We start from the raw sequence: 27,418 nt of genomic DNA, 5'->3' as shown, positions 1-27,418 counted from the left end.
GCCACCACATTGGAAATGGAGCTTGGCAGAACAGGCCAAAAGGGCGACACTGTGGACGCCTACAATCTCAAATTCAATCAGATCTACCAAGACCTCGTAGCTGCCTTCTCGAATCAACAACTACGAGCGAACATCGATCCTAATCTTCAAGACCTCGAAAATAGAGTGTGCCAGTACTATCTGTACGGACTGAATCCGAGGATATTCCATCAAGTCAAAAACCGTCAGTACTTCAAGTTACTAGAAGCCCAGAAGGCCGCGAAAGAAGCCGAAGGCGAGGAATTGAATTTCCGCATGCATCAACAACAGCTGATGAACAGTAACGACACAGCCTCGAAACCCACGTTTTGGAACAAGTCCCAAATTTACGGGCCAGGCAGCGCATCAGATACGCGAAGATTCCAGGTACAACAAAGAACCTCGACGAACTCGCCAAGGTCAACTTCTCGACCACCAGCGTCTGTCCACCACCACGATGAAGCAAAACAAGATGAAGATAAAGAACTCCAGAGATGTGAATGCCACACCTGTAACACACATCGGACCGCCCATGAACAACAAGCAGTATGTCATAACTGCGGAACCAAAGGACACTACAGCCGGAACTGTTACGCTCCGCGCCGACCACAGAACGACCAACGCTGTAATACTAACGGCAGTAAGCGAGACGCAAATTTTCAAAACGCCAGCCTCAAAGACAAACCGCCCAACGACCAAGTCAATTGCACGTCAGAGGCACTCCAGTCAGAGGAAGAGGAAATAGAGGGACAGGAGGACGAACTAGAGGACGAGTGCCAACAGGCGTCCGTGTATGTTCAGTTTCACAGGGGCTACTACAGTGCGCTATAATAAAATTTGGAGGAACAAAGCAAGGAGTAGCCCTTATGGTCGATACAGGTGCATCAATAAACCACATAAAACGGAAGGTTATTTATCCATCGGATGAACAAATTTGTCCAATTATCAAACGCAAAGTTTCCTTTAAGACTGGCAAAGCGCTAAATTCCGCGAATGAAATTGCTGTACTAACTCACATGGGGCTAAAGGACGAATTCGTCATTATACCAGACGATTATCTGCCTGACGGAGAAGATGGAATCATGGGAAACCCGTTTATGAGGAGGCGAGATTTCCAGTTGAATGCCTCGACGCTCACCCTGAAGAATAAGATACACCACCTTAGTAGCGACCGAAAAATTCGATTTAAACCAAATTCGGTGAACAAAATTGCCATCGATACCGACGAAAAGAATCTCGATCTCATGTTACGCATGGTCTATAAAGACGGAATGCCTATGGAAAATATCCCGGTGCAGATTGTACACACGAACAATCATGGTACGGCTTATGGAATCATCACCACCGCTGAAGACGAAGATATCGAGCTCGGACTGGAGAACGTCCAAGTCCACCGAGTAAAGAGTATGTCAACCCCGGGTGTATGGCAACAACCACGTGATGAAAGAGAGCAGGCGCTCCAAAATACTGTCGACTTGAAACACCTACCGGAGGAGTACCAGAAAGAAATTTGGAGTATTCTTCAGGATTTCAGCGATATCTTTGCCTTACAGGAGGAAGACATGGTCAATGGAACTTCAATGACTGAACATCGCATCGAGTTGTCAGATCCTCAACGCATTGTAAATGTGAAAAGTTTCCGTGCTCCACAGCTGCACCAGCAGGTTGTAAAAGAGGGAGTAGAGAAAATGTTGAAACAAGGAATAATAACGGAATCCGAGTCGCCATACAACTCGCCAGTTTGGGTTGTACCCAAAAAACCGGGCCCCGACGGAAAGCCCAAGTATAGAATTGTGATCGATTTCAGGAAGATTAATGAACTTACCGTTCAGGATTCTTATCCGATACCAATAATCGAGGATTTACTCGATCACATGGGAAGGGCCAAGTTCTTTACTACTGTCGACATGGCCGCAGGTTTCCACCAGATCAACATGGCTGCTGACTCCAAGAAATATACTGCCTTCTCAACCCCCGACGGGCATTTCGAATACCAACGAATGCCTTTCGGATTACAGAACGCTCCTGCGACCTTCCAACGCATGATGAACGATGCGCTGAGAGGATCGAATCAGAAGATCTGTTGCGTCTACATTGATGACGTAATAATTTTTGGTGAAACGGAGGAAGAACACCATCGAAATGTAAGAACCGTATTTCAGCGTTTAAGACAATGTAACCTGAAACTCCAGCCAGAGAAGTGCGCCTTCATGAAAACTGAAGTGAGATACCTCGGATATGTCATCACTGACGAAGGGAGCAAACCAGATCCGGAAAAGACCAGAGCGATACAACAATTACCCGTTCCAGTCAACGTTAAGACGATTCGATCCTTCCTTGGTTTGACGGGGTATTACCGAAAGTTCATACAAAACTATTCAATGTTAGCGAAACCATTAACAAGGTTAACAAGAAAGGACATCCCATGGGATTGGTCAGCAGCCTGCCAAGAAGCCTTCGAAACCCTGAAAGAAAAGTTGGTCACACCACCGATACTTGTGAGATCAGACCCAGCTAAACAATACGTCGTAACCACCGACGCGTCAAACGATGGAATTGGAGCGGTACTATCTCAAGACGGCCACCCCATATATTTCTTATCTCGAACCCTGAATGATGCGGAAAGGAATTACAGCACGACGGAGAAGGAGATGCTTGCTGTTGTATGGGCCGTCAAGAGACTAAGAGTATATTTGCTCAATACACCGGATAAACCCTTCATCATCCGCACCGATCATCGTGCACTCGTTTGGCTGAAAAATTGCGTAGACCCCAGTCAACGCCTGCTGCGTTGGAGACTAAGATTGGAGGAATACTCATTCCTGATAGAACATGTTCCGGGAAAAAGTAACGTAGTAGCGGATGAGTTATCTAGAGTCTTTCGCACAAAGGAAGAGATCTTCGGAAAACTCACCGAATTGGAAAAGGGACTATACGAAATCACATCCATTGACAGGAATCCCAAGTGGGTCCACCATATTGCCGCACGCCACATTGACATCGAGAGATTGTCACTCACAACAGGCAGAACAGAATCTCACGTCAAACTCGTTCCCAACCGAAATCGAAAAGGGGAGGACGGCAAACGGGTGAAGATTACCCTAGAAGAAAAGGATGCCTCTGACAACACCCTGATTATACCAAAGAATCAGACTGATAGACGTGAGAAACTCAGAAACTACATTTATCCGAAAAGGTACGAAAAGATATACTTCTGGATTGACCCTAAGAAAACCACCAAAGAAGAAACCAATTCGATCATTGAAGATCTCAAGAGGATACGTCAGGACTCAGGTGCAGACATATCATTTTGCTTGACAGGAAAGGATGTGCCTAACAAACAGCAACAGAAAGAAATCATGGCCAGCGCTCACAACGACATCAATGGACACTTTGGCCTAGCAAAAACAATTGACCGAGTAAAAGAAACGGCCGTATGGTCACGTATGGAGAATGATATCAATTCATTTATCCAGGCATGCCCCACGTGTCAGATGTATAAAAAGGAAAGGATACAAATGAAATCACCCGCCATTCTTTGCGAAACCTTTGCTGAAAAACCTAACGATCAAATTTCAATAGATATCGTCGGACCTCTGGTCGAAACTTGGAATAAACACCGATATATCCTCACGATGCAGGATTCAATAACTAAATTCATTAAATGTGCCCCACTTACGAACAAAACCGCGACAGAAGTTATCAAGGCTCTATCAGAGTACTGGATAGGTAACTTCGGGTGCCCCAAAGTAATCTTGACGGACATGGGAAAGGAGTTTTGTAACGAGCTGACCGATTCCTTTCTCGAACACTATAATATCAAACATATCACCACAACTGCATATCACCCGCAGTCGAACGGCTCTATAGAACAAATGCATGGTGTCTTGAAAGACTATATTCGAACTGCCTGCAAAGAGAGAATACACACTTGGGACAAGGTTTTAATAGAAATGGCACGTGCCTATAACACTTCCGTTCATCAATCAACAGGTGAAACGCCTCACAACCTCATGTTCTGTCACGAAGCCAACAATCCTGACGGTTTCCGCGAAAACCGATTGGAAACCGTGATTAGTAAGAAAATGTTGTGGATACGAAAATGGGAGGAACGGTTCGAGAAAGCTCTGGTCTGGCTTACCAAATCCAGAGAGAAAAACCAAAAACAAGTGGACCAAGGAACACGACGACAAACTCCTTTATATCAAGTGGGAGATAAAGTAATGATCAAGAACCATACGCGACAGAACGCCTTGGAAAGGATTTGGAATGGACCATTCGTCGTCGTCGAGATTAACGAACAAAACGGAAATATCACTTACAAGAAAACCGCGGATGATTCCACAGCGTCTTATTGGAAGACCCATCTGAATAATACCAAACCGTACTACGAATACGACACCGGACCAAGGGAAAACGATCCAGTCCCTAGAATTAAACTAAAACGGGTTCAGGGTAACGATTGGATCTCCACGGAATAGAGTCTTAGTTTCTTTTGTTATAGGTGTAGCAGTCTGTCCCTAGCCTACTTCGATGTCTCAGTTATCAATGGGACTTTACTCCAGGAGGAAGTGGGCAAAGTATACATGTACCAGGAAAGATGAAAGATATTCCAATCCATTGACGCAAGTGGGTTCACCAAACCATTACTCGACATTCACGACAAACTCGGAGGCCTCCAGACGATACGGGATACCTATCTGGACCATTGGAACCCTGGTCAGCGATCCCTCGCCCAGTCCGCCCTGGACGCTTTAGATTTAGAATTTGCCCGCGCCTCGTCACACAAGAATATTTTGGGAGTCATTTTAGACTTGGGTGCGCCTATTCTTCAAATGACGCGCCGCCCCTCTAAATTAAGGGAATCTCAATCCCACGGAACCAAAACAAGTACTCCGAAAGCGCTCGCGTCGGGCGATGTTACTTACGAAGCCTCGCGCGAAGCTGAGGCTGTATTTGGAAAACATGTCCTCCTGACGGGCCTGGCAAATGAAATGTATCCCCTAAGGAAATCTTATCTCACGCCAAATATCAGACCGAAAAGAGGAATGTTTAACTTTTTAGGAACAATCCAAAAATCAATCTATGGAACTGCTGACGCGGATGATTTGGAAATAATTAATGGGAATCTAGCCTCACTAAAAAATGTAACGGACACTCTAAATCTTGTTGTAACCAAGTCCTTGCACATCAATCAAGTCCAAATTAATATCTTGAACACAAATCAGCTCAAACTTAAACACTCTTTGGAAACTGTATGGGGACAATTAGAATCATTAAAAATAAAAGGTAACGAAACGCTTGCTTATCAGGAATACATGGAAGCTATAACTCTAAGTTTATTTGAAATTAAGGAACTGCAACGACTAATCGATCTGGTAATGACTGCCGTGCAATTAGGAAGGCATGGTATCATCGATAACACCCTTTTTACTCCAAAGGAGCTTATGACAGCTCTTCAAGCTTTCGACGCCAATGACAAAAAGACACTAATACCTATTAAAGAGGAAAATTACGAGAAGTTTATTAAAATAAGTGATTTAACTATAACCACAGATAAAGGCAAACTTATCTATATACTCACAGTGCCTTACTTAGAAAAGGAACCTTGGGTAATAATTCAGAATACCCCGGTACCCGTAAGAATAAATCACACTTATGTAACGCTTAACCCAACATATGCTTTGAAATTAGTACGTAAGAATTTTATAAGAGAAGTCACATTTTCTCAACTGAAACAGATAACCGATTATTTCATTGGTGATTACCGCGATGTGGGACATCGCAACGATACTATTGAACTTTGTGAGAAAATAACTGATCCCATACCACGAGGATGCACTCTGAGTCGTTTTCTCGTCACAGATATTGCTTACATAAGAACGCAGGGATCGCAAATAATCTTACCTTCGAAGCCAATTGAGGTAACCATAACATGCGCTTCAATGCAGACTTTTATTATTCAAATCACCAAGCCATCCCTGATAACCACGAATCAGAGCTGCGAACTTCAAACTTTGAAAACGCGAGTCAAATTAATCGTAGAACATATGACTTCTCAATTAACAGAAATACATGCAGATACCATTTCCCCGCTAAACAAATTTGTAACAGGCCGGGAAATTGTATTGCATCACGTGATTAACTTGGATACCCTCAAGGATCAAGGACAAGCCATTTTAGACCTTGAGAGTGTCCTCGCGAATAACGAAGCGACCCTTCGGGTCAACAATACATGGGCTAACTTCAAAGGTATAGGGATCCCATCAATAGCTGTCGTTTCTGGAACGATATCCGTCTTGTCTATTCTACTCTTGCTGTGGAAATTTAATATACCAACCTATATTTCGGCGTTCGCCGGATATTGTTGCCAAAGGAATCCCTCTGCTTTGGAAGTAGTAGAACGAAGGAAATTAAAACGCAGGATTGAGACACAGGCTAAACGTAACGAAAGAATCCTACGAGAAATTAGAAGCCGCAGAGACGCGCCTTTGTCTTCGTCGGGGGATGTGATGGAGCTGGAACATTTCTAATGAAATGTAACAGTTTATATCCTCTCGTAGGAACATGCCGGGGATCATTTAGATGAGTACAAAATTTATCATGCAGCGTAGCCCGCCTTATGCGCTTGGCTTTCTTATCGGCAGCAGTGCTCAAATTACGCGATTATGCACTTCATGTGCACTGTCGCCGAGCCCGGCGAGAGGCCGTGTGAGCAGTCTCAATACTGCTTCCAGGCGTAACGCACGTCTAATTTAATATAATATAACGTTAACGCTTCCTTTTACCATTTGTTGTTATCAATTACCATTCAATTTCTCTGTTTAAGTAAACATATAAATACATATATAATCGTTGCGCAATATTTGCATGACAATGTCATGAACAAGTGGGAGTCTGGACAAACAGAGGTAGGTAAGTAAAAACAACGTTTATTGTTAACAGATTCTTTATTTACATAAAATTAAAAATGCGTCTCATTGACGATTTATGTATTGTGCATTTTATTGGAAATTGGTTGTATCCAAAAATACCAAAAGATCCTGGCTGATAATAATAGCTTCTAATATTTTCAGGTACGAAATAATTCATTGTCAAAGTGGGACTAAATTTGTCAGGCATGGAAGCATGTAGGTAAATTTCTAATTACGTGATCTTTGACTATTACAATAGTTTAAGATGAATAAAATTCGTTTTTTTCAGCAGGCTCGAAGTTTGAACTTTAATTAACATGAGGAAAATTATGTTTTACCTGATGGTCAAAACGTTTAGGCGGCAAGGATCCTGGTTTCTCGAGCGGTGCAATCATTACAACCATTGAACCTGGTTATTCCGTCAGACATAAGGTGCTGAGTGAATTTCATCAGGCCATTGCCACCTTTCTGACATCAGTTGAGGCAAATCGAAGAGCGGGATACACTACAGATCATAGTAGCTAAATATACCATCATTTTACTTTGATCGAGCCAATAGCGATAAGTTTGTTACTTAACCGTTGCTGCTAATTCATTCTACCCAGCAATCGCTCTGTGCACCATTGTAATTCAAGCATTGTGATTGACCAGCATTATTTTTCAAATTTTATTCCATTTAATGTGGTATCTTATTTTGAAGCTGACTTTCATTCTCTTTGGCATTGAATTCAGATAAATAGTCTTTCAAGGCCTCATTAGATTGTAGAGTTGAATTTTGCTAGGCAAACTGAACCTATCCAAATCTAGAAATTTTTAATAACTACAGTCAAAAATGTCTTCAAAGTTAATCTTAGTCGACGGTCTCATTTCACTAGCTAGTTGCAGTTATCACACGTGCTTCGGTCTCGTGGAACCCCAGTAAAGTGTAAAGAATGCATTCACTTACTATTACACGCTGCCTTGCAAATAATCACTCGCTAACTTTTTTATTACGAGTCTGGATCACAGAGGTATCCTGCAATTTCTCTATAGCTCAAAGCCAAATTCAATTTTACACTCTTAACTGGGTCCTACGCTAAGACTGAAAGTTTGTGAATCTGCATTTACTGCTAATATTTCTGCATTTTATGTTAGCATTCTGCCTGGAACAAAAAAATCTCATCCTGAGATTGGAAATGGAACCTGGAATGCAGAAGTTATTCAGTGGCACGAATTGGAAACCAAGAATTTTATAATGGTTTCTGCAACATAGGGACTCTTTCCAAATATCCTTGTTACCAGGTGATGTTCGGAGAACTACGAACAAGATATTGTATCGGATTACATTATCTGGAAAAAAATCTTCATGAACTTCGTTAAAAATTAGATATTTATTTATTTTGATGGAACAAGAGACACAATCTCGAATCCGATAAGTCAATATACTCGTATTAATGTTCTGACATTACTCTAAAACATGATTGTCCTTGAAGCTAATTGTGACGTTAAGGTGCATGTTGAGGAAGTTGATTTTTAACTTGTGTCACAGGATATGATCCACGTTCCTGGGTTCTACGCTTCCGATTAGATTTTTTTTGTTTCGAACCGCACTAACATGAAGTGCAGAAATCATTTCAATAAATGTGATGTTTCTTGAATTTTCAATTTGAGTATTAGGTACCCTTCATTTATTTAATCGAACATTGTAGTAGCAATAATTTATTGATCGGAAAAAATGCATTGATTATCGACTATCGGTAAATTTTGTTAAACTATTTTCGAGAAAAAAAGATTCACAGTTCTATTGCAGATAGTGAGATATTTGAATTTCTTGAACGCTTGGTTCAACGCCGCATTTTTAAAAGTGACAAGATTGAATATTATCGCCTGAAATCACAAGAGAGTGAGAACCTTACTTTGACGCTTGAAAGTTGCGATAATCTTTGGACGTGTGATAAATTAAGTAGGCAGATAACAGAGAATATTAGAGATGTAATTATTTTGGCCGTATCACCTGTTGATGGAAAAAAAATTCATTGTTATTTCTAATGTACGAAATAATAAAAGTGATGAAATAAAGTGTTCCCATCTACCTGCTGCGTTTTTTCCAAGCATCCAACATTTCAACAGATTTCTCGTTTCAGTCGAATAAAGCCAATTTACAAAGAGCATTAGCATCAAGTTTCGACCGTTCTTTGAAGAATCTACTTTCCGACTGAATAACAAATGCTTTCCGAGTCACTACCTCGACTGTTTGAGATTTCAACCTCAAACATTCGTATGAACTTCATCGCCATCAGAAACAAAGTTTCACTGCTAAAATTCGGAGTGGCCAGCCTGCTCGAGCAGCCGATAAAACTCGCGCATGCGCATTGATTGTATAGTTTCTAGAGATTGTGCTGGTATGTCTCGCATAATACGTCACAACAAGTAGATAAAAGTAGAACTTCGCCGAAACAAAATGTAATTGTTTTGGTGCTTCTGGGTCACAAGATAACTTTCATTTCATCAATGGTATAAAAGCCATTCCATTGTACCTTTCCGATTTCTTTCAATGTTTTGGAAAAAAAATAATAAGTGAAGTTCTGATTGTTGACAGCATTAGCTATGTTCATTTTAAAATAGTAAGTTTGGAATCGATTTTAGTAACCTCACAAACTACTAAAATACCGGGCTCTGGAAGATTTCACGACCGTATAAGAAACTATGCCAGAAACCGTTCAGCAATTTATGGGAGTGGTTTTTATTACTAATGCAACCGAAATTTATTGAAACGAAGAAGCTGCTAAATTGTTGCTCAGAAAGAGCTCTGTAATGTTAAATAAGACAAATTGAAGCAAAATAGTGCAATTCGAATGGGAATTTGGCTGCTCGTGTATAATGGTAGTTCACCCCCGTAGTGACGTTATTTCGAAAAACGCAAAAACATGTGTCCCCTACTTTCTTCTGCTGTTCGAAATGCAATAATTTCTCTACAATTCAAGCAATAGTTTTTTAGTTATAAAATTTTTTCAACTTTCAACCCCTAAATTTTCGACAATTCAACCCTGTTGTAACCGACCAAAATGTATTTTTCATTATTTGTCATAGGAATTATTCTCCAACTGGTGTCATTCAAATATTTCAACTGGTAGTATGCGAAACTATGAAACAACTACTGAGGATGCCCAGCTTTGGCGGCTGATTTCACCCCCTTTAAACCGTTTTTTCGCCGATAAAGAAAATACGTATCGCTTCGATTTCGACGAAGAATAACATATCCATAAATGGTCCAAATCGGGCGGGGGTGGGGGGGAGCGGGCACCTCAGGCAGTTTCATTGTAAGTCGAAGTGTCTTATCTCTACAGTAAATAACTCATTCTGTGCATACTTCATGCATACTTCTCAGGAAGTCAGGAAACTGAATTCATTCAATCGCTTTCATCTTAGAACTGTGTTCTTAGGTGTTCGAAAAATTCCTGGCGCATTAAGTTTCGTCCAATCATTTCGTCCTTTAGCAGAAATTCTCGTATTCTGAGGCATATTATCATGAAATAGTCGCAGGAAATTTCAACTCCGGTGAATATAACTCATTTATCAGACTATAATATACTCAAAATTATAGCGAAACAAAAATTCGAACTGTTGAAGTAATAGTTCCAGTTACTCAAAAATATTTAATCAAACATTTCCTGCAAAAAAATTTAGTCTATGTTGTTTAATTTATTTACAAAAAAACTTCAACTTTCTTTGATGAAACCTAATGCGCAAGCGGTGTTTTGAAAAAATCTTCGAAAAAAATGCATAACTTCGGAATTACTTGACCTATTGAACTGAATTTTGGATCTGATTCTAATTTTGAGACTTGTGACGTGGATTTCTCCGCTCCTTGGTCACTCGGAGAAAATGACCGAGAACTTACTGCGTGCATAATAAATCAGCGTCCGCGAGGTATCGTGGACCTAAAACAATATCGCGAAATTTGTTGGGCGCCTGGCGTGATCAACACGCCTCGAAATCGGTAATGCGATATACCGCGACCATATACTCGATAGCTCGGTACCGCGGCGAGGGGAGGGGTAATTTTTGGGTAGAGAGAAATACGACACACGTACGCCAACACGTTATTTCACAAAGCAATAATCAAATTAAAATAATATATTTCCAGTTAGCGATGATACAAAATAAAAGAAAAGAAAGAACAAAAAAAAAAATGGGTGCGTGTACTTATGTACGCGCGTGAGAAGTTATACTTCTTTGGCATCATTAAAAAATACACAACATGTCAAAATCTTCTGTCACACAATGATAAAGAAAAGAAGTATGTAATAAAAAACAATAAAACAAATAACGGATGTCTTACATTATATTTAAATAATCTATTAAATTTTTGTCACGAACTTTTTATTAAATGTTCTTTAAATTCATTTCTTTATTTTGTAAATATTAAAAAAACCAATGATAAATATTCAACATTGATGATTTAATAATATTTAGTATTAATTATATTAAATAATGATATTTTAATTTATATCAATAAATACATACGGATAACTAACCTCAATTATATTGGAGCACTTGAAAAAGTATTTTAGCACAATTTTTTCACTAATATTCACAAATAGTAAATAATATTAATCCAAATATTCAATTTAAATCACTACTGAATATATTTTATTGCCACATATATAATTCGCACTTGTATGAAAATAAAACACGTGTTGTGACTGTAAAAACTAAAACCATGTGGATAAATATTTAGCTTTTTTCGAGACTTAATGAATTCGGTTGAGTGGGCAACTTCATTCTGTTAATTTTGTGTTACAGTGATGCGCGCGCATGAATTCGGTTGAGTGGGCAACTTCATCCTGTTAATTTTGTGTTACAGTTTTGTGTTACAGTGATGCGCGCGCATCCTGAAATTTCACTCTCATCAGTTTTTCATAACGCGCCTAAAGAAGTATAACTTCAAAAATTTTAATAGATTTAGAAGACCTCTACACGGCCTACGTGCGCTAGTCGCTGTCTTAATAATAACCGCTAACTTACAAAAACCAAAAATAAATTTGGACCCGACACGCTGCCCGCGATCGGTAATAAATCAAACAAAAAAAATTGCTTATGCCTACGGGCGCTAATCGCCACCTTATCACTAACCACTAATGCAAAAGTCCAAACGAAAAAGGGGCTCGTCGCGTTACCCGCGACTCTCCTCTACAAAAGAAGATTCTTATTAACACGCACCCGAGCTCAACTTTCTCCGTGACGTCGGGACGTGGTTTGCGAATTCGAACGCTCCCCTTTCGACGGCTCGCGACCTACACGAGAAATGATACTTTATTGTACTGATTTGACGTGTAACGGAATTTGGTTACACTCAAATTACAGCAAGCTAGCCGCGACTCCAACCCGGAACTCTATTCGACCTTCTCGGTCGCTTAATCGTGGCTCTACGTTAACACGTGCAACTCAGGCTACGGTCACCAAACGAAATAATCGGCAAACGAATTTCGAGGATTTTTCTACACGCAAATTACACACGGCTATCCTTTCTCGGACAAGCCCTCGCTTGCCCAATTGCTCTCGAAATTCGATCGCGAGAATATTAGCAGCGCTTACCGCTCCACATCCAGCTTACGAACTCGCCTACCCCCTCGTGACGATGGCTGTTCATCCTTCCTCGCGATTACCACTTCCGTACAATCACGCAAACCCAAAGAAAAATCTGACTTAACGCAACTTCGCAACGTGACTACTATCTCAGTTAGTCGCCAGAACTCGAGTGATCTCAGATGGCCGATCGGCCGCAACGCCGATCTCGTCACGCTAATCCTTAGTGACGTTATCACCCTAAGAATGCGCAACAATCGATCTGTCATCGATTTTGGAGATTGCGCAACTCGGCGCGCACCTGTCGTCGCTACGCGGCGTAGAACTTAAGGCTAGATCGCGATGTCGTCTTCCGCGCAGCTCTACGGGGTCCTGGGGTTGGGCGGGGTGGTGCTCCCTCGTCGCTAGCTGGTCTCTCGCGGTTGCCTCGCTTGGGCATCGGCGGGGTGAGCGGGGAGGCTGTGGCGCGCCGGCCGCTAGCGGGAATCGCGTCCGCCTTGGATTCCCGCGCTGCAGGGATCTGCGTTTTCTCCCACTCCGCAGCCTCGGTATCCTTCCCGCGAGATCTCCGTGGTTTCTCCTTGCTTCGAAATATCTTCGGCGTCGGAGTTGGTCGCTGGCTTGTAGCCGGTGTACTCGAAAAAAAAATAAAAACAAAAGGCTGCAATATCTTGTTCGTAATTCGCTATTGCGTCCCTGTCGAAGCCCGGATGCGTGTCTCCAGTTCTGGCGCTCTCTATGATTATTTCGCGACTCGATTTCCGAAACCCTCATTCCTGGATTCCGCCCAGGGTTCAGGGAGTACGTTGTAACGAGCAGGCCTAACCGAAATGCCACGTTACAAACTATAAATGCACGCTCCAAATTTTAATGAAATGAATTCTAAAATACGGGACGTTTTTTGTTCACCCAAGTCTCCCCTCAAGGTCAGTCTAACCCTAGTGTGGCAGTACGGTAATTCCAGAGAGATGTGGAAGCTAGTGTCAAGTTTGAGAGTCAACAGGCATGTAGATGGCAATATTAGGTGATTTCGATCTTTGTTGATAAACTATAAGAATATTTATGGATGCTGCGTTTTTGTGAAATGTTTTTTTTTTTGTGAGAGGTGATTATATGTGCGTAATGGCCAGATTCGAAGAAAACTTGTGATATGTGATAAAATCAAATATGTATTCACTGTTGCATATAGGGTTATTGGGGTCTTGACATGAGACGTGGAATGCAACCAGCATGGGACTTACACGGACAGTATTCAACAGATGTCTTCACCAAAGAAGCTGTTTCCGTCATTAATCTTCACAATACTACGCAGCCTTTGTTTCTCTACATTGCACACGCTGCGGTACATTCAGGGAATCCTTACAATCCACTTCCGGCGCCCGATGAAAAAGTCGCTGAATTCGATTACATAAAAAACTATCACAGAAGAAGATTTGCAGGTATGCAAGAAGTAATTGTTCAGACTAATCACGTTAAAATTGTGGATTCGTCCATTGTTAGGAATCTTAAGGAAGTACTACTGTGCGACAGCTGTATTTTTCTACTTTTTTTTGTAGGTTTTTCTGACGAACTATAAAAATACTCCGTCTTGGAATTTATATACTGTATTCATTGACATTTATACGGTCACTCAGAATGTTTTGAAGACCAACTATAGATTGAAATTGATTTCATTGTTTGAAAGACACATATGTAGAAAATAGGTGGGATTCGTTTCGACCTCGTAGTTTATGTACATGAGGGTCTTGGAATTGTAGAGCGATACAACAACGTCACATTATTTTTAGTGTCAATGTTTCAATGACAATCTCGTCCCTCTTCAAGACAAATTTCTTTCTTATATGCAAATTGACATGAAGAGAATTTTCAAGCACGTTGACAACACCTATTTCAAATAATCTACGCAATTCAATTAAGGTACTCACTTTCTCAATTACAGACCATGTGCGTAAGATTCGTTCATCATCCACCATCGGATCATTTTTTGTTTGTATTTTTTTTTTTCTTCACAGTTTAACGACACATCACCAGGAGTGAAATCCAGATTCTACTTCATCTTACTGAACATTGTTTGTGAAGTTAAATAAAGAGTATATTATAATGGAGAACAGACAACCATGATTGAAAGGGGAGCTAACCTTATATAAAAACTTGAAACGGTTAAAGATTGACCAAATGAGTGCACAGTCAAATCATTATAAATTAACCAAGTCCCTCACAAGCACCTTTCTTTTTTCTCCGTTCCCAACACTTCATTCAGGTTATTTTGAAGTTAAGAAAAACAATCAAGAACTCAGTAAGCGGCTGTTTAGTCTGCGATCTCAGTAACGATCTTCGTGATAAGAGAACGAGGATGAAGAAGAACAAGGTCTCAGCAACTTAAGAACGGAAACAACGATCATACAATCAGTAAACAAAAACCGTCGGTAACTTATCCTACGGACAAGCATCCTTCAATAGTTGACATAAGTATCAGTGAGTTTATCTACATCTGTCGCAAGTTGACTGCGTCGGTATGACTTGCAATGTTACACATTGCGATTATAATATTGTCATAATCAAACGCGTGTTCAAACTGTACTACGTATTTTGTTGAAGCCATGAAATGGACTTTGTGGTCTTTGATATTATTGATATCATTTTTATATTTATTTCACCCAACAGCAAGGTGTCTACTAGTTTGACCAATTCAAAACTTTTTACAAGCTTTGCAAACGATCTCGTAAACAACGTTAGAATGCTTGTCCTTAGGTAAGACATTTTCACCTGAATCTAGCAATTAGCGCAAGTCTTCCAAGCTTTTACCTACAAATTGCAAACTATATTTCTTAAATGTCCTATTTTAAGATTCGAATGAACAAGCAATATACAAAGTAAAGTTGGATTTACAACTGGAAGTGATAAGTAGTATAGCTATGCCGGTTCTGCGTAGAAATACGTTCTGTACCGGCAAGCTTGCCCAGATGCAAACCCTTGAAGGCTACCCCCACCCCTCGTAAGATAAAATGTGCTCTACCGACCGATCGTCGGTGAAAAAAATATCCGAAATGACCGTGGTCGTTGGTAAGAAATCCCCGAAATTGCCGAAGTTTTTATCCCTCGGGCGTTCTTCGTCGGTAACAAGTGCTTGAAGTTAGCTATCAGTTACTGTTGGTCTTATCTTTACCAGATAAATAGCGTTCTCGGTTATCATGCTCATTGAGCGGGATCGAGTAACTACATTACCGAGCGCACATTCCGTGAATCCTCGGGCGTTTGAGCACTCCCCGTGAATCCTCGGACGTTCGACCGAGAATCCTCGCACTTGTCAGGCTTTGAGAGCTTCCAGAAGGTTTGGGAAGGTTCTCCGACGATCGAGAGGTTTCAAGAGCGAGGTACGACGTTCGGAGGCTCATGCAACGATTCTGAACGAATTTAGGCCGACAAACAATTCTTGGAATCGTACGCCAAGTTTGGACTTGACGTTGAGTGGCCCACAGTCAAAGGATTTTGATGCGACGTTGAATTCTGGAAGGTTTTGTAGCCGTGAGAAAGCCCCGCTTTGGCCTTGAACGAATTCTAGGTCGACAAACAATTCTCGGAATCGTCCGACGAGTTTCGACTTGATGTTGAGCGGCCTGTAATCAAAGGGTTTCGATGCAACGTTGAATTCTGGAAGATTCTGTAGCCATTTTGTCTGTAGTTTACAAATCTTTTAGAAGTTTCTGAAGGATTGTATGCTTGATGGGAGAAATGCGGCTATAAAAGTCAAAATTTCACGCCAGAACGTTAGTCTTACATCTCCACGAATGAAGTAAACTTCGAAACAAAGAGAACTACGACAGTGAATTGACATATTTTTGAAAAATATCGAAGAATTGAAAAATATTATTGATCAAAAATCTCAACTCGACAAAGTGATTGAAAAGTCAGATTATATGAACTTTAGTAAAGAGATAAGGAACAAAGTCAAAAAAACCTGTCCAAAAAATGGATCTTACCAAACTCAATAAAATTGGTAAACTGGAGGAATTTCTACCGACGAGAAAGCTGGCAGACTTACAGATGTTAAAAAATTACAAGCATTAAGAGAGTACAAACAAGGTTCGGACAACGGGTGGCTGTCGACATCGATGGTACGTTCAGCGTGTTTCTCTCATCACGGATTGCGAAAGTCCTTTGCGAGGACGAAGTTCTCTTCCGGAACATGGCGCAGGCTACCTAGGAGGATCGACTGCTCGTGCGATACCTGGGTGGTCAGTATAACCAAGTGGAATTTGCGGATGCGTCGACTCTCAAATAAGTTTCATCAAATAAAATCTAATTATCATCTTTGTTCTTAGTATATGTATATAAGAAAGAATTATAATTCAGCTTTAAAAAAAATTATGCAAGTGATGTAAGTGGTCAAAAACATATTTATTATCATTATTACAAAAAAGAAATTTGTTTGATTTTATTTAATTATAGTATAAGAATCCTTCCGATTTCTTGTCCAGGTTGTCCGTAGATCCATTAGAGTGATCTGACACATAAAACAAACTGAGAATTCAGTTTCAGTGATGTAAAAAGCTTGGAAGTATGTAAGTTTTCGGTTAGAAGTGAAGAAATGAAAAAATTCAATTTTCTTATAACAAGTTTGAAACTGTCGTACCGCCAAATAATTAGGAAAAAACAAATTTATGTTAGAATTTTTGTAAAATTTCATGAAATTATTGTATTACCAGATACTTGAAAAAATTGATTGAATAGATTATAACTTTACCTTACACTTTTTGAAACATCCAATGTCTATATTGATCACGACAAAGTTTCATCCAAACGCTAGCTTGATACACGATGATGTTTTCGTCACCACCATTATGTCTATACATTGCCATAGCCATACGAACGGACCTCATCATCAAGAAATCCGCTGGTAAGTGAACAGCTCACTCCGGCGGAATTATAATATTGTGTCTCATACGAACATACTCCATTTTCTGGGAAAAAAAATAAGTCAGACGTATGTCTGAAGTCTTGATTGTTTATCACAAAACCTTGGGGAAAAATTATGATATTCTGGTACAACTGACCGATATCGATATTCAGTAAATGTTTTTTTATCCATTTAAAGAATCTGAAAAAACACACACACACACACACAGTGAATTATTTCTGTCGACTCAACTAAAATCCCAAGTTGCACAAGAAACGTAAAGACTTTATAACTGCACTGATTTCAATCGACCACCTGAACGCTGCGATGATTCGACTGCAAATAATTTTCATCAGACGTATGGGGCACCCCACTCTTCGTACAGCTTCCTCATGTGTTTGGGGTTCACAATTCAACCTATAAAAAATCACGAGGTGGTTGACACTCGTTGGTTACATTTGCATAATATTTCTGTCTCACTCTGCTCTACTGCACTAGTGTAAAGACCTTGAAATCGTGGAACTAACACCGTAGGCAAAGTAAAACATCCTCATAACGCTCTTAGAGAACGATATCTACTAATGCCACTACACTTTCGTTTATCACTCTTGCGATTAGTTCACTATCACAGCTCTCGCGTGAGTGAGGCGTGTGAGACTTCTTCGCCTCGTTCCTGTCCTACCATGTTACACGAGCTGCAGGTTCGTTTGAGAAATATCTTGAAATTGTTTTCGACAATGAATATTGCATACGGTTGGTCGCGAATTTTCGGCAAAGTGTGAGTCACGCTTATGTTTACCCATGAAACGGACCGTGCCAGCGTAGAGCAGACATTCTGAAGCAATCCTTGCAACTATAGCTTTGCAAAGTGTGTGCGATCGAAAGAAGAAAAAACAAATATTGATTCCGAAAAGTGCTTGAAATTAATAAAAATCACGGAGACAGCGCTTAAGAATTTATATAAAATATCTTTACCGAAACAGATTCATAAGTAAATTAAATTTGGAACGCAAGGTACCAGACTTTTAAATGAAGTCTGACGAAACGACGCCTCAACAATCGGACAGAATACACGAATTTTGACCACAATTGAAATCTCAAAATCGTTAACAGCTAAATTTCAACAGTTTCAAAAAGAGGGTAAGTAGTAGCGATACAAGAGTTCTAATCAAAGAATGACGGTGTATCAGCAGAGTAGCCCTGATTCCGTCCTTACCGACAGTCGGTATGTTACCACCGCGATGGTAAGCCTTGCCCACGATATTGTTACCAGCTGTTAACATAGATGTCGACACCAGTACTTGTGCTCGACTTTACCGAAACACGAAGTTACAATAAATTATTTGCTTGGTCGGATAAGCAGCCATTTCGATTTTTGCTTACTCAGATGAGCGGCCATTTTGATTCTTGCTTAATTAGATGAGCAGCCATTTTGATTTTTTCATCGTCGGATGAGCGAACAATTCAAATTTTTCATCGTCAGATGGCAGACATTTTACCCACGGAATTATTATCTCTGATCTTACCGACAGTTGATGTTACTGGGTGTTGCCGCAGGTTTGTCGCATTATCGATCAATCGATATTCCATTGATGAACTCTGCGTGATGTTGCCAATGCTCGCTGCAAGATGCTAACTGTTTTATTTATCATGTGAGTGGGTGAACGTTTCAAAAAATAACGGTTGGATGCTTTGACAATTTGTTTATTTTATTTGATTTTTTATTGTCAGTTACCGCCATACCGGTTAGGGTATGTACCCAGATGTCTATGTAGACCTGTTCGGGGCAAGGGAAGAGATGGATTAGTGACCATCATTATGCGTCTGCAGCTGTCTTGAGATGTTCAATAAAAACACCCGCATTTGCACAAGGGGGACAAGGGAAGGGTGGGAAGGGGGGGGGGGGGGGGCGATTTGCAGAAAACTTGCCGAGGTGTAACCGGACCGAGTTCAAACCTCAACCTACCAATTCAGCGCCTGAACGGTGTGACCCGTCTTACAATTTTTGCGAACCGCCACTCGGGCCCTCCTTGAAAAGCTGAGGATTTGAACGCAGGTCCTCCCGTTCCGTAGTCTCGCACGCTACGCACTATGCTACTACGGTCAGTAATGGATTGTAAAAAAATTTTTCTCGAGAAATGCAGGTCGAGACCTGTGGAATAGGGTGTTTTTATTGGGCGGAGGTGGTAGTGGGGGGTAAAATAAAATGTTTTAAAATAGCGATTAAATGCTTTTGAATATATCGTGAAATTTTTTCCCCATCACCTGCCCAACGCTAATTAGGGTTGGGGTGTGCAGGCTCAGACCTGTTCGCCATAAAAATTTTTTATTCTTTGATAGTGGAAAGGGTACAAAGCTTGGACCCCTCACCGTCATACCCAAATTCCTGCGATCTATCGGCATATATTAGCTCAACGCATCCGATGGAAAATTGTAGTGGGGGTCGGTGGTATATAAAACGTGAGCCTATTCCGATATTGACTCCATTCTCATCGTCTCTTAGTGTCGTGAACTGTTTTTACTTGTGAAAAAAAAGAAACTCTGATTGTAACGCAATGGATCTGACAAAAGTTAACCACGTCAGCCGCCTGGAGAATCTGCCAACCAAGAAGATGACGGAACTTGAAATTGGGGAGGTTTATGACGTCACAGGGTTACGACTGGTCAAAACGAAATTTGCGGTACGTGTTCTGGCGACGATTGAAGGTGAATACAACGTCTTATTACCACAGAGAATCACGAGGGTTCTACAAGAAGATTCCGATCAGTTGGCTGAAATGTGTAACATGGCCGAGGAAAATCGCCTGCAAATGAAATACCTTGGTGGGGAATTCAACAAGTTTGAATTTTCATGCAGTTATGAACCGTAAATGATCTATGCGATCCCTTCTACTTCTACAAAATTCATCCGCGAGGGGATAATAGCGGGTGTGCTGGAGACAGAATAGTCAGTCTTCTGCCTGCTGTCTGTCGGTAAAATCGAGCGCAACATTCCCACTCCTCAATATGGCGATGATCCTAGACGTGCAATGTTTTATAGGCAATGTTTTATAGGCAACGTGAAGTTTGTACCGGAGAAAGCTAAAGTCATCAACGTAAACGGGTCGGGTCTGGATTACATCATTTTCAAGCCACCCCACAGTGCGGCCAAAGGCCCCTTTATGCGGCCAAAAGTCGAAAAATGTGGAGAACGATCCACAAATTGGTATGTGGGGGTTTTTGGGGTCGCTGATTATGAATTCATCATCAGAATTATCAAATTCAAGATGACCGACCTAGTATAGCGTCATATCATACGAAAAAACTTATAAAAAATTAAATGAATTGGGCGATTGATTAAAAGTCTTTGTTTTGAGATTGTTAGGGTATGTAATTGAGAACGAACAAATTAAAAATGGCGGGGTGCAATATGGCGATGTTATACAGGAAAAAAATTCTGAAAAAATTATTATATTTTTATTGAAATTTACCATGGTAACTCACATTACATATGAAGAGTTCAGAAGCGTAATGGATAAAATATTTAAAACTTAGGTGTAGAAAATAATATTACATGAAAAAATTTGCATTGCCAATCTCGTCACAGTTGCAATTTTCTATATCTGTATCGGTTTCTGAGGCCGAAGAACTGTCATATAATATTGTAGTTCCGTTTGATTATTCACAGTTGGAGGAGCTAACAAATTGATATAGTCTTCAGATAAAGATTTCATTGGTTTCATGGGTAATCTCCGACAGCTGGAGATTTGTGGATCAGACGCAATCAAAAATCGTTTGAAAACATCCTCCAACGTTTTTTGACGATAATGTTTTCTTGCGAAATTCATGCGGTAGATCTTAAAAAATTCATTACAGGCTTCTTGCGCATCTTCGGACATTTGACCGATCGGTAAAACCGAATGTTTCATTATTTCGGGGCCATGAATCGAAAGTTTGTGAACCAAAGTGGGCATATAATACCGGGGATATTGTTGTACAATGTCTTTAGCTAATTTTACTGCATACTGCCGAAAATTGTTATCATCAATAGCATGACGCAGCTGCGTATAACCCTGTCTCTCTTTCTCATATTCTTTTGATTTACTGTATGGATGTGTTTTCCTTCGAAGGCTCACTTTTATCTTTGTTTTTCACATTGGTTTTTGAATTCTATGCTTTATTTCATTTTGTTTTTCATGTATTACTGTGGTCGTTGAAACGAATATCTGACTCTTTTTTTGTAATACAGTGCACAAAAACTGAACGGGCAGCAACGGGCAGTTAAAATTGATTTTATTTAGTACATGATACTTTGATCTGAAACCTCAAATGATTTAGAGAGCAAGATGTAGTAAGATAAAAAAGTATTCACTCAATCAAATCCATTCAATTCGAGAAAAATAACCAAAAAATAGTCCTTACATATCCCCTTCTAACAATGTACTATTCAGGAATTTATATTCGGAATTTTTTTTACTTATTCTACTCACCTTCAGCTGTAGAATCCATTTTGTTTTGTTCAAATCGCTTTAAAAACAAAAATTTGACGCCTGTTTATCCGACGCGTCGCCAGTCGCACTTTCCTTACCGTCGTGTAGCGTTCGGGCGGAGGCCATATTCAGACTGAGATTATGGGGGGGATTTGAGGCAAGGGACCTAACTATGAACGTTTTCCGTCTTCTAGTGGACTCCTTTAGCCAACCCAATGACAAAATATCCACAACTAAAAACTTTTTTTTTTTACTTTTGGCCGCATAAAGGGGCCTTTGGCCGCACTGTGCACCCTATGGTTTGGCGAGCTTACCACTTGAATGTGGAGCTACTAATGTCTGGTTGACACACGACCACCACGGAATATCATGGAATGCTGGCAATAAATCTCACGAGGATGTACCGAAGATTGTTAGAAAAATTTTGAGAAATGCGGGTTACGTATACGTCAAAGGGGAGGAGAAGAAAGCGTGGTTAACGGAGATCATCAATGGTACAACGATGGGTTATAAATATGAAAGATTTGCACATCACACCCCCTGCACTGGAAAAATTGAGGCATATGGAAGCGGCATCCTGCATAACTTGAACCATGGATACTTCCCAACGAATAACCTCCAGCAAGTAGCAGCGCCAGGCTCGAGTTGGTATGATGACTATCCTGAATACATCCCGGCATACAACTGCGCCTTTGAAAATGTGCAGCGACTAAGGAGTTGGTATTTGAAGGAGTGTACCAGCTTCCTCGAGAAATCCTTCCGTCTGTACAAAGAATTGGACGGTTTGAGGGCAATGATGTCTGAGGATATATCTTTTTTACCAAAAGAATTCATGAACACGTTTGCATCAAACACGATCAATGATGTATGGGATTAACTGTCTGAGGTAATGAAAATGGATGATAAGATTGCCAGCTGCCGCAGATGCCTCCTGCATTATACACCAGGACCCGATGGCGATGTAGTGGATGGGTCGAATCCTCTAGTAAAAGACTATCTGGAATGCAACCGTCTGTCTAAAAAATGCTTGCAATATGCACAAAAATACCAGTAGAATTCATTACAGTTATATTATAGTTTACACATAGAATTGAAATGAAATATTCAATATAATGATTCACATATCCAGGAAATACAATTTATTGCAATTATACACCAGTTTATACTGTAACGCTAAATTCTGTTACCCTCGGATGAGGACTTACCGTTGACACTTTCGCGCGATTCTCTACTTATTCACAGTATCAAACTATAACAAAATCAATTATGTTGGGCGCCAGACGCGTTAGCGTCGATTTTCAAACGATAATACAAATCAATAAAAATAACACAAAACCGTACGAAAAATGAATAGAGAACCCGTTGTATGGCTGACTAGGCTCAGGTACGCACACGTACAACCCGGTAGAGTGGCGGTATTCAAGGCAGCTAACAGTAATTACAGAATTAAAGAAAATAACGAAATACGAGAGACGGCAGTTAGCAGAGAAAAATGAACGTAGGTCGGGAGATGCGATATAATGCAAGAATTTACTTGAAACTACACGTCACTGGGCGGCGTGATCTTACCCAAGGTGCAAATGACGCTACGAAAATTATTATTCTGTCAATTAAAAACGAGAGAACTTTACTGCCATCGATAAAAAACAACGTAACGATAGTTCGGTAGATAATACGACGAATTGACTAGAGACTATAACCAGTACGAGAGATTGATATTCGTTAACAATTTACAAGATCGGTAGTGTAAACGATCGACTAGATAACATTCGGTAGAATTATTCATAAACGGTAAAATCAATAATTTATAATCATTACGGACCTGAGAAATTAAACAATGAATTCCTAAACATAACTTTTGAGAGAATACGAAATACAAAATTATGAGAGAGTGAGAATTTCGAAGAGTTTACAAAATAAAGAAATACACTAAATACACCGCAGTACAAAAGAATAATTCGCAGAACTTAATTTAACGAGGTACAGAGAAATGAATAACATGCAAAAATAATATAAAATTGCCAATCACAATAAAAAAAGTGCGGTAATATCTAGGGGCTGATTCTACGATCGGTTGTACTCCAAGGAACTCGATATATGATACAATAAGCACAAAAATAAGTAAAAATATAATAAACAATAACAGAAACAAAATATGAAGCACACTACTATTACAAAAGAGTACGAAATAAAATGTAAAGCCAATAGGGCTCACAATACGATAGAAAGTACAGAAGCAGGCTAACAGTAATTCACAAATAATCAGAAAAATCATAAATACAAAGAAATAATTATTCGGCAGTTACGAGGTCGCTCAGACACAAAAATAATTAATTACTGAAATCAGGCAATCGCACGGCGGCTTACTGCAACTCTAAGCCGTGGACCATGATTCACAGAAAACTGGCATCGCATGATGCAACCAAGAAACGATAAATATAATATTAAGGACCGAAATCATGCAGTCACACGGCGGCTTACTGCAACTTTAAGCCGTGGACCATGATTCACACAAAGTCGATGAATACCATAAGAAAGAATACCAATTACGAGCAACTTCGTAACGATACAATACAGAGGCAGAAGCCTTACCTTGGTTGGTGACTTCAGGCACACAAACTGACTCTATTTTTAATTATACTTAACATTAGCAAAACTGAGAAGGAAGGGAAAAGGATGAAACGAGTTTATAGGATAAATCTTACGATAGAACAAACGATAGAACGGTAGCGGGACAATCAACGATAGAGAAACGGTAGCGGTAAGAGGAAAGCTATCGATAGCTTGGATCGGGAGGATGAAGGAATACCAAGCTGTCACCCAGCAGATCAAGCGTAGAATAGAAGGAGGTCGGAGTTCGGCTCGCCGATCTCGCCGTTGTCGTGAGGTGATTCTTCTTCCCTTTGATTGGTTGGTTGACCCCTACCGCAAATGGGCCATCCCCCTGTGGCCAATATTAGTTACAGTGTGGTCATGCGTTTTCGAAGATTACCGCTAGATGTGGCGTAATGTGCTGCTCGTGATTTCGTCATTGACACCAACTCGTACGATTTTGTAGTTGCTTCGGTTTACGGTCCAGGTTGCCTATCATCGGGGACTTCTTTAACAGAGGCATACACAGGGTGCCTCTCGGCCAAAGTTACCGAGTGGAGAGTGACGCCTCATTGTTCACTTCCACCGGCTTTTGTACAGGCAGTAGCTAGCTGCCTATACTCGAGGTCGTGCAGTCACACGGCTAGCTAAATCGTGGACCACGACCCACACAATTAGTCCTTACCGACAGGAAGGCTGCGTCGATCCTCGGAACGATGGCTTCATCAACCTGGACGTAGTGGTTTGGGGTCGGTCCGGCACCAGGCCGGTAAGTCGGAAGATGGCAGGCTACGGTCTGCCCTTCACGCCATCCTTACGGCATCCGATAGAGCGGGCGGCTGGTTCCTCTTCGAGGAACGGTGCCCTCGGCCGCCGGGAGGATTTTTATCTCCCTCTTCACCGGCAGTCGAGGCGATACGGAAGGTTCGGGTGGATGCTATCCCAGGTGTATATAAAGGTGCACCAAGGTAGCCAGTATAGTCTGGTTAGACCGTCGGTAGGCGAATTCGTCGAGAGCTGCAAACGGTAGATATCGGTCCCTCGGTGGTCGGGATCGTTGTCGTCCAAGTACCTCATTAGCTTGGGCGGAAACGCGAAATAAAGAATTTACAAAGAAAGAATTAGTTAAAGGTAGTTATTGCCTATTTTGTATCGAGTTCGGTTGTAGTACCCTGCTGGGGACGCATAACCTAGAAATAATAATGGTTGTGTGCCTTTGTGACGGGCGACTCTGAAACGCCACGTTACAATACATAGAATTCGAAATGAAATTATTCACATATCCAAAAAAATAGAATTTGATACAACTATGCATATATCTTTATAAGTTCTATCTGTTCTTTTCATATAAATTTATCTGGTGGGAAAATGTGAAAACATTATAAATTTTATTTGCTGTAAAATACACGATGAATAACTATGAATTTTATTCTTCAATATGATCCCCATTATCATATACATTCTATAAAGTACTCACAAAAGTAAAAACTCGTTTAAGTCTTCGAGACGATTTAAAAAGCGCCAAGTATAGAAATTTCATTGCACAACACGTTCGCTCACCGAAAAAATCAGGTAAAGGCTCACCCGACTATAAGATTGCGCGAAAGGAAGAGCAAGCATGTTGATTACATCTACTGGGATGATCCAAATGAAATTGTAGATCGTCTCCGACTACTTATGGCGTTGCAGGCTGCAGGCGATACCAATCATTCCAACGAAATAGTCTCCATTACTGAGGAGTTGCGCGAGGCTGTCAGTTTACCGTTCGGGACGTTCGGGGGCTCCCAGGTTATCTGAAGTGCTCCAGGCTCGCTGCGGATCAGTTGAAAGTGACTTGGTGGATTTGGACCGGTGCAGAACAATTCACGCGAAAAGTCATCATCGGTGTGCCTAAAAATACACCCAAACGGAATGAATCTTGATTAAAAATGCTACTGAACTTATGATTCATAGAATTATTTAAGTAGGGCAATTTTACTGAGTCTGCCCATCGTTTGTTCCACTATTAGGAGATTATGTTGACAAACAACAAACAAGCACAGAGGTGCTTCGATCTATGCAAAACACTCATTTTTTAATAAAATCCCTCGCAACAACTTTTTCCCTGTAAAATTACATTTGCAATCCATGAATAGGGAAAAATATATATCCTTCACGAAACGTGTTGATGGGACAATGATGTGTTTGAGATTCATCGTTACGTTTCGATTTATGGCTAGCAGCAGCGATATACTTTACTCATATTTGAATGATGCAGATAAACGCATAACGCGTAAATTTTATAATAGTTCCACACAGTTTAGTTTGATGACCCGCAAAAGGTGTTTTTCCCTATGAATACGTCGATTGTTGTGGGAAACTCGATGGAACGCGATGACCTGCAAAGAAGTATTTCTACTCACACCTCTGTGATGCAAATATTTCAGACGCCGATTACGAACACGCTAAAAATGTTTGGGGGGAATTCCATTTAGGGACTATTGGGGGGCTATTCAGATTTATATTTAAAGACTGATGTTCTTTTGCTTGCCAATATTTTTCAAAATTTCCGAGCCACCTGCTTCAAAACATACGATTCAGATCCGTTGCACTACTACACAGCGCCGGGGCTTGCTTTTGATGCGATGCCCCAACATACTAGAGTAAATTTACAACTTTTCGACGACCCTGAAATGGTGTTATTTATTGAAGGGAGCTTTCGAGGCGGTGTAGCACATTGTTCTAATCGACACGCTCGAGCCAATAATAGGTTTATGGAAAAAGATTTTGATCTTAGTAATGTTAGAGGCCGTAGGCAGTCAGGCACATAAGTGGGAGTGACGCGCTCGTGACACGACCTGAGAGGAGACTTTCGGGGACTCGGGCTCTCTCGTCCGGTGCTTCGGCGCGAGCGGTACTCTTTCGCGTAAATACGTAAATACGTAATCGTCCATGATCTGTAATTGTGCGAGTGTAACCGT

The 27,418-nt window shown here is 40.6% G+C and overlaps 1 protein-coding gene across 2 annotated transcripts in view; it reads left to right on the top strand.

Annotated features, from left to right (window-relative positions):
* Positions 1–27,418, top strand: part of LOC124295602 (arylsulfatase J) — an 846,464-nt gene that overhangs the window by 324,366 nt on the left and 494,680 nt on the right. For both annotated transcript variants that reach the window (XM_046746206.1, XM_046746146.1), the window contains one exon: positions 13,690–13,939. In XM_046746206.1, the coding sequence (XP_046602162.1) occupies positions 13,690–13,939 (250 nt within the window). The remainder of the gene's footprint in view (positions 1–13,689; positions 13,940–27,418) is intronic.

This window comes from Neodiprion lecontei, chromosome 1 (assembly GCF_021901455.1).
Source record: "Neodiprion lecontei isolate iyNeoLeco1 chromosome 1, iyNeoLeco1.1, whole genome shotgun sequence".
NCBI classification, from domain to species: Eukaryota; Metazoa; Arthropoda; class Insecta; order Hymenoptera; family Diprionidae; genus Neodiprion; species Neodiprion lecontei.
The sequence above is the reverse complement of the archived record's forward strand: the minus strand, read 5'-3'. Positions and strand labels throughout refer to the sequence as shown.